The sequence below is a fragment of the Belonocnema kinseyi genome, chromosome 9 (genome assembly GCF_010883055.1).
Source record: "Belonocnema kinseyi isolate 2016_QV_RU_SX_M_011 chromosome 9, B_treatae_v1, whole genome shotgun sequence".
Taxonomy (NCBI): Eukaryota; Metazoa; Arthropoda; class Insecta; order Hymenoptera; family Cynipidae; genus Belonocnema; species Belonocnema kinseyi.
The window spans coordinates 77,966,408-77,979,488 of NC_046665.1; the positions used below are offsets into that span (position 1 = coordinate 77,966,408).

The following is a 13,081-nucleotide window of genomic DNA, read 5'->3' on the forward strand; positions in this document are numbered from 1 at the left end:
TAGTTCTTGGTTATTTTGATCATCAAAAGTCATTTTTAATGAAGTGTCTATTCAGACTGATACGGTATAGTTTTCGAATTTGAATTTTACGAGGCAATATAATCAAAGCTTTTTGGAAAGTCGTAAACGGTCTCTTTAATTAAACTAGTAATTGCAATATAACGCACTCAAACATTGACCTAAATTATTTTAATGCCGCCGTTATATACTTACAAAGTATCATGAACCTCTAATGATCGGCATTAAACTTAAGCTTCGATTGAATTGCAAATTAATACTATATATGGAGTTTTCTTAAATCTTTTATTCTGATGCCATCATAGATTTTAATATAATTGAAAAAGATCATTTTAATTTGATTTTGTCTAAGAAAAATGAAACAACAAGTAGAAAGAACTATGCAGGAGCAGATAACTAAATTTCAAATTTTGTACATATCTTATAAAAAAAATCTAGGGAAAAAATATTAAAAATTCTTCAGTTTATAAGAATGATGACAGTACAGAACTAGATTACCAACGAATTGGGGATTTTCTAAATATCGAAAAGCATGTTTAAAAAAAAAAAAAATTTCTAACCCCAAGCCACAGTGCTTTTGTATTGAGACCAAAAAACACAGAAAAAACTGAAGATAAATTTTGTTGGATTTAAAATGCTATTTGGCGAAAGTTTATCCTACGATAAAATAAAAGCTGTTTTCTGCTACGGTGTCCTTAGCAGCAATGGGAACACGGTAAAGTATGAGTGAATTCGAGTTCTAAATCGGGACACCAGATTTAAAAGAACAAAAAAAAACAAAAAAAGTTCATATTTGTTGCAGGTAATACTTACAGCAGTTAAAAACTAAACATATTTCGGCGAAAGTTTCACCAAGGTTGGGAGAATAATTCTGATCTCGTCTACTGCGTGACGCTGAAGTAAGCAAATTGCGATAAAACGCGTAGAATCAGCAACAGAAAACACGAAAAAAAATGATCTTACTGATATATCTCCTCCGAAATAAATTAAACTATTGTAAATGCATTAGAACTTATACAATACCATTTAGCAAAAAACACAAAAAAGCAACTGTCAGGTGGGAGTCTCCAGTTCTCTCCAATTTAATGAAGTTAAACGACGATAGATAACGTTGTGGTCGCAATTCTCGCTACATCTCGAATAAAAATAGAGCGATTATGAGGCAAAAGATTATCCGAGCAAGGTTAAAAGTCGGAAATTATCTTCGATGCATGTAAAGTTTATTCGGCAAGGTTAATTTTTATTGTAGTGAATCTTTCACCTGGAATCGATGTAAACTTTATCTTTCATTTTTTCTGTGAAGATGTCTCAAAGTGACACTGTAATTTACAATTGGGCCAGGCCTGTCTGTGGATCGCGATAAAAAAATCAAATTTTGTTATAAAAACAAAACAGAATGATTCTTCAAAAATATTAAGTTCCTGAATAAAGGTCAATAAATGTTAATGCAAAAAGTTAACCGATTCCGAGAAAATCGACTGAGAATGTTCAAATTAAACTTTTATGGGCTTTCAAAATTGCTCAAGCATAGCGGCGTGAAATTAGTATAGAAATGTCTAAAATTTAACAAAAGTAAAATTCTCAATTAAACTGAAATTTAATGTGACGTAAAATTGAACAACGCATAATGGATTTTTTTTTCAAAATATCAACCTAACCTCAAATTCTTAAATCATGAAGATCATGATAAAAATATATTTATAATTACGCAAGCATAATCTGTTCTGTACTGCAACCCTTCAAATATTTTCTTAATCGAACCATGATACATTGACCCTTTCGGATATTTGAAAAAAACGTCTAAAATAACGGAAAAGACATGATTAACTCTGTCAATTAAGTTTCTTTAAAGTATTTAAAAGTTAAACATATTTTTTGGACATGCGGAACCCAGTAAAATTTTTGAAAAAAATGTCCGTTTTTATCATTTTTTCAAATATTTCATCCACTTCAGAGCATATTCTTTAAATTTGTCACGACAGAAATTTAAGAGCAATTAATTTGCCACAATAGTAAGGAAAACTAATTTTTTATCTCGCAGTAATTTACGAGATACAGCCTTTGGTATTATTTTTTTCTTTAGCCACAAAAAAGTCGTTTTATTTTTTAAATCACACGTTTCGTGCGCATGCGTTCGAAATTATAGCGTGTTAAAACATATCCAATTCTATTAAAGTTTGTTAAAAAGTAAGTTTTTAACAAAATTTTAATATTATCCGATATAGAGCGGTAACGAGGGCATGGAAATATACACGCACGTTGTTAGCAATATCAAAAATTTTTTGATAAAAAAACACAAAAAAGTGTGTGGGGATGTTCGTTAGCATGTTCGCTATCATTTCTCAAAGTTTGAAGGCAAAATATTTCTTATCCTAGGAAAAAAGCCGAGGGAATCTAACACTGAAAAAATCGATGCTATTTCCTAAGCGCTATGCAAATTAATTAGATTTTGTTAAATTAAAACTTTTTGGAATTAACCTACAAAAAAAGTATGTGGGGACGTCCGTTAGCATGTTCGCTATCATTTCCCAAATTTTTAAGACAAAACATTTATTATTCTAGAAAAAAAGCCAGGGAAACTTAAACTGTTAAAATCGACAATTTTCTAAGTATCACATGCCCTTAACAAAATGGGAAGTAGTAAGGAGGGAGTTCTTTAGTGCTAGAGATATAGAAGAGAGGACTGGAGTAAACTATGAAAAATTGGAGAAAAAGGACAGGGAACCAAAATTAATAGAAATATAGGGGATGATTGAGGAATCAAAATATAATAAATAATAAAAGATAATGAAAAAGGAAGGACTGTCAAAGTATTTAGAAAAGGGATGGGGAGAGAGCAGATGTACCAGAATAGCAAGATTCAGATTCGGAAATGAGGTAAAGGAAAGGATGTATTCGAAATGAAAGAGTTGGGAACTTTTTTTATTTTTTCATATTTGTTTGAACTTTGGTCTACAGTAACTCATATTTTGTTTATTTTGCCTACAGTTTACAGGAAATATGATATTCCATAAAAACTGAAATTACATTTTTTTCGTCAAGTTTTTCACAAAAATATAACTTCCGAAGGCTGTATCTCTTAAAAAACATAAGATGAAAAATTTATTTTTTATAGCCTTACATGGAATTTAATATACTTCAATTTCCGTTGACACTAAATTAAAATAAGACGATACAAAGTAGAGAGTGATTCCAAAGTCTAATAAAACCTGCAATTTTTCGCACTTTTCCAAAATTTTCCTTATATCCATAGATAATTACCGTATGGATACTTTTTTGGATGACAAACGACAGAGCTGAAGTCGCAAGATCACCAATTTGCAGTATTTTTGCGTGAATAAACATAATAAGCTTTAAATAAGAATGAAAAAATTAAGTTTTTTAACAACCCCTCCGGCAATGTCTTTCTTTCTGGTTTCAAAATAATTGTGAGGCATCACTCAAATTATTTCAAGAGAAAAAAGATACGTACAAGCCCTCTTGGCTTTACCTTAATCCAAGCCCCCCGTACCTCACATATTTTGTTTTTATGTCGGAAATCAGTTTCTTTGATCTCATTTAAAATATCTTGAAAATATTTCGTCAGAGTTTTGTTGAATGTTGTTCCAAATTTTCTGATCGCAAAAGCTTTGAATTTTGTTTGCAAATTCTGATAATTTCAAATGACCAACTTTTTCACAGTTTCCACCACCCTTATTTAAAAAAGTATTATGAATTCGTATTGAATGTTTCTTAGTTAAAATTTCTTTTTCTCGTAAATAAATTGTAGCCATCGTATTGCAAAACAGAAATCATTTATTTACATCGGAAAATATATTGAATAAAAAATGGATACATTTAATAATGTTGTTGAGGGCTCAGGTTCAACATGCGAAAACATCGAATCGAGAAAATAAAAGTAATAAATCGTCAGCGTTGAGAGAATCGGAAGACTGGGAAATGCGTTGCTTGCAAATGGCGCACAGTGTGCAATTCGCGCTGACGTCACGAGATGTAAATCAGCAATGTAAAACCACCAGTAGCAATGGCCTCTCTCATTCTCTCAGCTTGTGTGGATCTAGTACCACCCATTTTTGTACATTTCTATTTTCCCAATTCCCTACCACCCAGTTTTATTTATACAGACGATCACCAACGGAATTATACCATTCCTATTTGTTAGATAATGCGACTGACAGTGCCAAATTAACCCCGCTTGTCTTTCCCTTATTTCAAACGAAGTATGATTTTTATAATAATATAAATACGACTGATAGAAAATCAGTCACTTCCGATGTGAAAAGCTTTTTTTGGAAAATTTTCAATGGATTTTCGAAAAACTTAGAAAGATTTTTAAGCTTGAAAATTTAATGGGACTTTTCGAGATTTTGTACGATTTTTAAAGGCTTTAGGGTATTTCAAGAGATTTAACAGGATTTCATAGGATTTCGTGTAGGATTTGAGGTATTTCACGTAATTCCCTAAGGTTTTTATGCTATTTAAAGAGATTTAGAAGGATTTCATGAAATTTCAAAACGTTTAAAGGGATTTTAGAGGCTATACAGAACTCCAAGTTATTTTAAATTATCATAAAAGGATCTTTACATATTCAAAGAGATTGCGTGTGACCAGAAAAAACTTCAAAAAATTTCTGGGATAGAAAATTTCCACAGATTTTTAAAGATTTTAATCAATTTTAAATATTTGGAGAGATTTCAAGTTTTTCATATAACAATAGTTTTCAAAGATAGCAACCCAGTTGGCACAGAACTATGAAAATCCCAAGAGCGTCCTTGGGACGTTCCTAGGACGCCCTATGTCAGGCCAATCAACATCTTCAAGACGTCCAATGCCCGAAAGATGACCTAAGGACGTTTTAAAGACATGGACGTTCTCGGGACATCGTTTGTACTAACATTATACGTTTTAAGAGCATCCCTAGCATGATTAAAAAACATGTTATAAAAGACGTCTTAGGCATGTCCCAAATACATCACTAGGACGTCCTTAATTTTTTTGCCCACTGGGAAGGGATTTCAAAGCATTTCAGAGAATTTCAGAGAGTTTTAAGTATTCCAATAAGGAATAATTTGAGATTTTAGATGTTTTTAAGGTATTTAAAAGTGTTTCATGGGATTTGAAAGAATTTAAAGAGATTTAAGGGTTTCACATGGTATAAAATGATTTCACAGAGAGAAAAAGATTTCAGAGAAAGGATTCCAAGAGATTATCTCAAATTTTGAAGTTCCTTCAAATATTTCATGGGATTTAAAAACATTTAAAGAGATTTTAAAGGGTTTCATATGATACCAAAGGTTTTTCAATGTTTCAAGAGATTTCGAAGAAATTTAGAGGTTTTTAAGGGTTCCAAGGGATTATCTGACATTTTTAAGTTATTTTAACTTATTTAAAAGTATTTCAAAAGTTTTTAAATTATTTAAAGATATTTTTAAAGGATTCCGTTTGATATCAAAGCTTTTTCTAAAATTTAAAAGGGTTTTAAAGAATTTCAGAGGAACATTACGGATTTTTAGGGTTTTCCGTGTTATTTAAAGGTATTTCAATGATTTCCTGAGATTCTAAGTAATTTCAAGGTTTTTGATCAGATTTCTTGGGACTTTCGAAAATTTCAAACAATTTTCAAATTATTTGAGGGTTTTCAAGAGATTTAAAGGGATTTCATAGGATTAAAAAAAAGATGTCAAGCATTTCAAGTCATTTATAGGGCTTTTTTGTTATTTCAAGTAATTTAAAATGATTTTATGTAATTTCAAATTATATCAAAGAATTTTTAAAGTTTTCAGAGATTTCAAGCCATTTTAACGTGTCATCTAAGTTCCTTTTAAAATTCCACGGGATTTTGTAGTTTTACCAAAAAACTTCAAAGAATTTGTAAGATGGAAAATTACAACACATTTTCAAATATTTTAAAGGATTTCGAAAGATCTTAAAAAATTTCAAATATTTTCAATGTAATTTTATAGAAAATCACAAGAAATGTTGACGATTTCAAATATTTCCCTGTTATTTCAAGTCAATCAAGGTTTTCAATAGTCACTTGAAAGGATTTCATGGGATCTTAAGGCATTTCAAGGGATTTCAAAGATTTTAAGGAACATTAAGCAATTTTAAAGTGTGATCAAAGTGTCTTTAAAAATTCCAAGGCACATACGTCATGTCATTAAGAAAAACTTAAGAGCACTCTAGGATATGATATTTCAGATAATTTCTTAGATTTCAAAGATTTTAAAGGATTGAAATGGATTTTCGACTGATTTTAAGGATGCCAATATAATGCCTGGGTTTGATAAGTTACTTCAAGGTATTTGAAAGGATTTCATAGGACTAAAAGAATTTCAGGGGATTCTAGAAGATTTTAGGAGATTTCAAGAGATTTCCTAAGCTTTTTTTGTTGTTTCAAGATATTTGATAGGATTCCATAAGAGCTAAACACATTTCAAGAGATTAAGAAGGGCTTAACATTTTTAAGCACTTTTAAGGCTTTCCATAGGATTCGATGTGATTTCAAAAATTTCAAATAATTTATGACTTTTTTCTGACTGATTTTAAGGATTTTAATATATTTCGTAAGCATTTTAAGTGATTTCTAGGTATTTCAAAAGATTTCATATGATTTAGAAACATCGTTAATGATTTTAAGGGTTCCAAGTGACTTCCTGAACTTTTTAAGTTGTTTTAAGAGATTTGAAAGTATTTAATGTATTTAAAATTTCAAAGTATTTTAAAATATTTCAAGTGATTGTAAGAGATTTCTTATGATATTAAAGGGTTTTCAAATAGTTAACCCAAGAGATATTATTTATCGGAAGTTATCACGAGTTAGATAAAAATTATTCATCGTCAGATAATTGTACTTGTCAATTATTTACAACGTTTTTATCCAACTTCAAATAAATTTTATTTCTTGGATTTACTTTGCATAGATTAAAAGCGATTTTAAAGGACTTTAAAGGGGTTTTTAAAGATCTGAAGGAATTTCCTGAGCCTTTTATGTTATTTTAAGGTATTCAAAACGATTTCATGTGATTCAAAACCATTTCAAGAAATTTAAAAGGGTTTGACAAGGTTTTTGAAATAATTTTAATAGATTTATATGCTTTTAAAATATTTCCTATTCGAGGTTTCATTGAATTCAAGGATTTTTGGTATTTCAAAGATTTTAATGAATTTCAAACAAATTTATATGATTTGCATGGGATTCCAAAGAATTCAAGAAATTTCACGGTATTTCATGAAATTTTATGTTATGAGTGTACCAGATTTTAAAAGTGATTAATATATTCTATTACACTTATCCAAACTTCTTTCCTTAAATTAATTTCCCTAATTAGTTTTTTTAAATTGATTCGAATAAAAAATCGAATTAAAAAATGTATAATCTCTTAATAAATACAGTATATTATAAAGTATAGCATAGTGATTGAAAATGAGTAATTAATTTTGATCGGAATTTACTAATATTGAAGAGTCACATAAAAAATCCTCTTATCAAATTCAATTAACAAAAACGACAATATTACCAATCAAGATTCAATTGTAATTGTAGCTACACTCTATGGAATGAGAGCAATGAGGTAGAAATCAGAGGTGTTGAAATTAGCGCAACTACCGAGAGCCAATGAGGTAAAATTCACTGACGGCATTTGAAATGGCAAAGGGAACATTGGTAAAAAAGTGTTCATTAAAACGTACATCTCTATTAATGGAAAACTGATCACTTTGCGTTGTATAAACCAATTATTTTTTATTTGTTTGTAAAAATCAAGCAGAACATAATAAAGAAAAGTATATCCAACATCAAGGAATTAATATGTGAATTTTCTACAACATAAAACATTTTAAAACGTAAAACATTTTCTTGTGCTTTTTGCGCTTTTGAAAAAATGGTTTAATTTCCATTAAAGACCTTTCAAAATGTCCGTCATGCTGCTTTGAACAGGTTTTCCACCTCTCCCCTTCTTGGTCACTGATAAAACACGTATTTTTTCCAAACGTATTTTTTTATTTCAATGCGACACTCGACAATTTCGAGATATGATTTTTCAAAATTTGGTAATCGGGAAAAAAACATTTGTTTTCAAATCGCTCACTGTAAAAAAATGTTTGAATAGAAATAATTATTCTTGTACTGAAAATACGCATTCACCCACATGCTTCGCAAACTAGTATAACATACCTCCTGTTTTTTTTTTTCATTAAAATGTATTGCATTTTTATAAACAATTTTATTTATCTTGAACTTGGAACATTTTTGTGCATTTTTTACTTTAAAATTTTGTTCAAGATTGTCAAATATGCAGGAAAAATTTTAGAATTGAGCGCGAAAACTCCAAGCATTGCGAATTTTTATAATACGTCGCGCACGTTGCAGCGAACGAGCTAGCGAGCACACTTGGAAGACGTAACGTGAAAAAATTTGTAACACTTGGAGTTTTCATTTTTATATTCTCAACTCTTTCCTGCCTATTTGAGAATCTTGAACAAAAGTTGTATAAGGCAAAGAAAAAGGAAAAAACAGTTCCAAGTTCAAATAAATAAAATTGTTTATAAAAATGCACGAGATTGTTGAGAAAAAAAAGAACAGGAGGTATGTTATACTATTTTGTAAAGCTTGTGAGTGAATGCGTGTTTTCAGTACAAGACTGAAAACAAATGTTTTTTCCCGATTACCAAATTTTGAAAAATCATATCTCGAGATTTTCTAGTATCACAATGAAATAAAAAAATACGTCTCGATTATTTTCAAACACAAGACGCGAAAAAATGTTCTGTAGAAAAAAATTTGATTGTAAATCTCCCCTTTAATGACCCATATAGTTTATATATAGTGAAGTTTTATGTATAATATTTATTTGTTTTATACAAAAAATGTTAAAACAAATAAATATTATATATAATGCTACACACTATATAAAAACTATATATAATATTTCCAACAAAATAGATGCATTTTCAAACAACTAATATTAATTTTTGAGCAAATGTGAGGAATTTTCATCGAAAAAGTTGAGTTTTCAAGCTTGAAAGTCGAATTTTTTGTAGAAAACAGTTGACTTGTGGTCCCGAAAAGATGATTTTCCAACCAAAACGTTTCAAACAAAAAAGAAATGTTCTAGTCAAAGCTCTAAATGAAGTAAAATTAGAGATCATCCTTAAAAGAAAAATAAGTACAGTGAACCTCTTCTATAGCGCCAATTTCGGAGCTGACGGTGGGTGGCAACTAACTCATTATAGCCTGCTTCGCTTTTGTTAGTTCACGCCTGACTGCTCGCCTGAGTGACAGCTGCAGATCCCGTGCATCCCGCACAGCACCTGTTACACCTACATGCGGCACGACATCGATTCTCGCCAAAAAGACCAATTTTTTATAAAACAGTTGAATTTTCATTCAAAAGAGACGAATTCTCCCTCCACATAGATAAATGTTTAACAAGATAGTTAAATTTTCAACGGAATAGTGACATTTTCAATCGAATAGATGAATTTTTAACCAACAAAATTATTTTTATATAAATAATTGAATATTCTACGAAAATAATAAAACTTTGAATCCAAGGAGGCGAATTATAAACATCACAGTTGAATTTTTAAGCTCAAAAGTTTAATTTTAAACCAAAAAATAATCAATTTTCAACCAACAATAGAATATTTAAATTCTTCGTTAAAAGGCTTCATTTTTAATTTGAAAAATTAATTTTTAACAAAATAATTAAATCTTTTAAATTAAATCGATTAATTTTATACCAATAATGGAATAGTTAAATTTACAGTTAAAAAGCTAATTTTCAGCGAAAATAAAACGAATTTTCAATAAAATAGTTCAATTTTCAACATAAATTCTCAATCCAAATTTAATAGTCGAATTTTCAATTAAAGGCTATTAATTTTCAACCAAAAATGAATTAGTTCAAACATAAAAAAATTAATTTCTAACCAAAAGTAGTTGGATTTTCTTACTGATGTCTATTAATTCAGTTCACATTTAAGTGAAAAAACGAGAAAAAGAAAAGTTTCTTGAAAACTGAGAGAGCAAGAGATATTGTTTAAAAATGGGATAAGGAGAGAAAGAGGCAAAAGAGTGTAAAATAAAAGTTCTAATTTTTATTTTTGACGTACTGTTTAAGCTACTCCTGCTATTTTTTATTCAGTTATCAACAGAAATACACAAGTTAACCTTATGAATATTTCTTTTCAGCATTTTAAACTATTTCAAGCCAAGATAAACGGAATATGTAAAAAAGGTTGCTAGAACCCACTTTTTTTATCTCATGAAAATTTTCATTCCTATGCCTTTCTCCCTCTTTCCCAGGAGTTAGAGAAGAAAAAGAGTTTAATCTCGTTTTATTCTGATTGCAGGTCTCCAGAAGGGATTGAGGAAAGCCTCGAGTCGGTGATTTCAGCAGAAAATCGACGTCAAAAACATGAATGTACATCAAGTTTTTCTAATTCGTTTCTTAAACTGTCACTCTACCTCGTCATCTCGAGTAAAGATAAGAGGAGAAAAACGGAACAGTACCTCCCAAGGATCTTGAGCAAACAGTCGGAAAAAAATGTATTTGATCACGTCCCATAAATTCAAAAGGTAGTTTGTCACGGGAAATTCATATTAAATTAATCGAATCAACATTTAATCCCGCTTTGGCAATTAGGGCTGATGCAAAGTCGATAAAAGAGATGACGAATAACGGCGTTACTGGCTCGGCGAGTCTCCACTTCGGCGTCGAAGATGATGGAGCGAGCAACTTTCTGTAGATTTTAATTGGTCCACTTAATCAAGATAAAGAAAATAAATTACTACATGTTATACAACTTATATAAAGGATGATGAAAATAAAAATTATACTAATAGGTACAACACAACATGCAAAATGTAGTCAGTACTACGAAACGAAATTGGATAGGAACTAAGATAAGGGAAGGAAAGGAGCTTCGATAATATCGAATCAGAGGACTGAAAAAATGCATATACAGAAGAAATCTTTGACGAGGTAATAAAGGGTGGGTGACAAAGAAAAAGAAGAAGGATTTCAAAACGATGGAAGTAAGCTCCATACTGGCGAACATCACCAGCGCCGGAAATTTTAACAATAACCTTGCTAGCAACATTACACGTAATCTTGCTTCTACCACGAAGAAAAACGACACATTAGAGTGCGAGCTCGAACTCAAGGACGGTTTATTCGAGTTCATCATCTGCGGGGTGCTTTTGAATCTCGTTAGTCTCTTTGGCATACTAGGAAACACTATCTCGATGATCATCCTTTCGAGGCCACAGATGAAGTCCTCCATTAATTACCTTTTGATCGGCCTGGCCAGATGTGACACAATACTCATCACGATAGCGGTAAGTGATTTTAGGATCCAGCCGTGCCGAGTAAAAACTGAAGTAAATGAAAATTTGGTGGAACTGAGATAATCGAGAAAAAATGTTAGCTACCAGGAAGTCCAATTTAGAATCAATTTTTTTCAAAATCAAAAATCATTACTTGGATGAAGTGAATGTTCTCTTTCTTATTTTTCCATAGAAAATATATTATGAAAATAATATCTATTAAAAAATGAACTTGCATTTTTTTACTTATTTCGAACTATACAGGGTATCACTTTTACCCGATTCCTAATTGCGTGATCGCCACGCAATTTATAATAAACGTTTTTTTAAAGAAATGATTACAAATACTAATCTGAATCAAGACAGTTAGATGCAGCTGTTCCTCGCGAGTTCACTGATATCAAAAATTCACTTTTGACCAAAATGTCACTCATGTAACTTTTTTCTTAGGACGACAAGATAGTGCTATTGAGATATTTTTTATGATTTAATTTTCTCCCTCAATTTCACCCCACTCTCTCACTATTTCTCTCTCTCTATCTGATACACTGGCTTGCAAAATCACTTATCATAAATGTTCAGAGCTTTAGAGCTTGATAAGTATCTTTTCATCCTTTCGATATTATTAGATTTATTGATGCTGACCTCATTCCTTGCAAATAACGTAGTTGAGTTTGCTGTGACCTTGTTTTGAAATCACATATATATCAAGGAAATATTAAATGAAGTGGGACAGTTTCGACGAGTTTAATTTTCTCAGTACGAGTCGTAGGCGAGCGAGCATGAGCTGAAGATGAATATGTCAAAAGTCCCTTTTCCCTTGTGGAAAACGATATTTTTTATAACAAATTCATGATTTCAGAAACTATTAGAACACTGGCATGGATTCTGCTCCTATATAGGAATTTTGGAAATTTTATTTTTATTTTTTATAATTGTGGAAATTCAGATTGTGCACAAGTTGTCAAAATTTCTGAAAATGGTTGGCAATTTAGTGATCACAGCGGTTCAGTAATTCAATTTTATATTTAAAAAATGCAATGTTTTACCTATTTTTCCCTTTTCATTATCAAGTTTTCTTGTCATTTTCGTATTTCGTAATATTTTTTTACCCAGTTTTGAAAAATCTGTTCCTTATTCTCATCAATTTTTCTCTTTTCAGTAAAAAACATATATTATTATTAGTTGAAAAAAGAGCGTAGTGCAAAAACAGAGATAACATTTAGCAAAATAAATTTTTATCTAAATTGTTGAATTTTGAATTTTATACCAACAACGGAATAGTTCAATTTCCATGACAAAAATTAATTTTCACCAAAAATAGAATAAATTTCCAACAAAATAGTCTTAATAGAAAAGGTAACTATTATGTTAAAAATTTGTCGTTTTGAATTAAAACCTCAAATATTTTGGTAGAAAATTCAACTGTTTTGTAGAAAAGTCGCCCTTTTCGCTTAATCATTAAACAATCAACTATTTTATTAAAAATTCGTCTTCGTTGGATCAGTTCAACTATTTTTTATTTTTAATTCAACTACATTAATATTGGTAGCTGCATTAATTTTGTTTATAATAATTTATTTCTCTATTTTCATGAAGAATTACCTTCTTTTCCCCGTTTCAGACAATTTTTCTCTGTTAAGTCTGTTATCTCTATTAAGATGTTTTCGATATGCAACTACAGCATTGATTTATCTTCCGGGTTTAGATATAAATATGTGAAATTGAATA

The 13,081-nt window shown here is 30.2% G+C and overlaps 1 protein-coding gene across 2 annotated transcripts in view; it reads left to right on the forward strand.

Moving 5' to 3' along the window:
* Nucleotides 1–13,081, forward strand: part of LOC117179853 (FMRFamide receptor) — a 138,628-nt gene that overhangs the window by 67,095 nt on the left and 58,452 nt on the right. For both annotated transcript variants that reach the window (XM_033372004.1, XM_033372005.1), the window contains exon 3: nucleotides 10,375–11,362. In XM_033372004.1, the coding sequence (XP_033227895.1) occupies nucleotides 11,054–11,362 (309 nt within the window). In that variant the 5' untranslated portion in view covers nucleotides 10,375–11,053. The remainder of the gene's footprint in view (nucleotides 1–10,374; nucleotides 11,363–13,081) is intronic.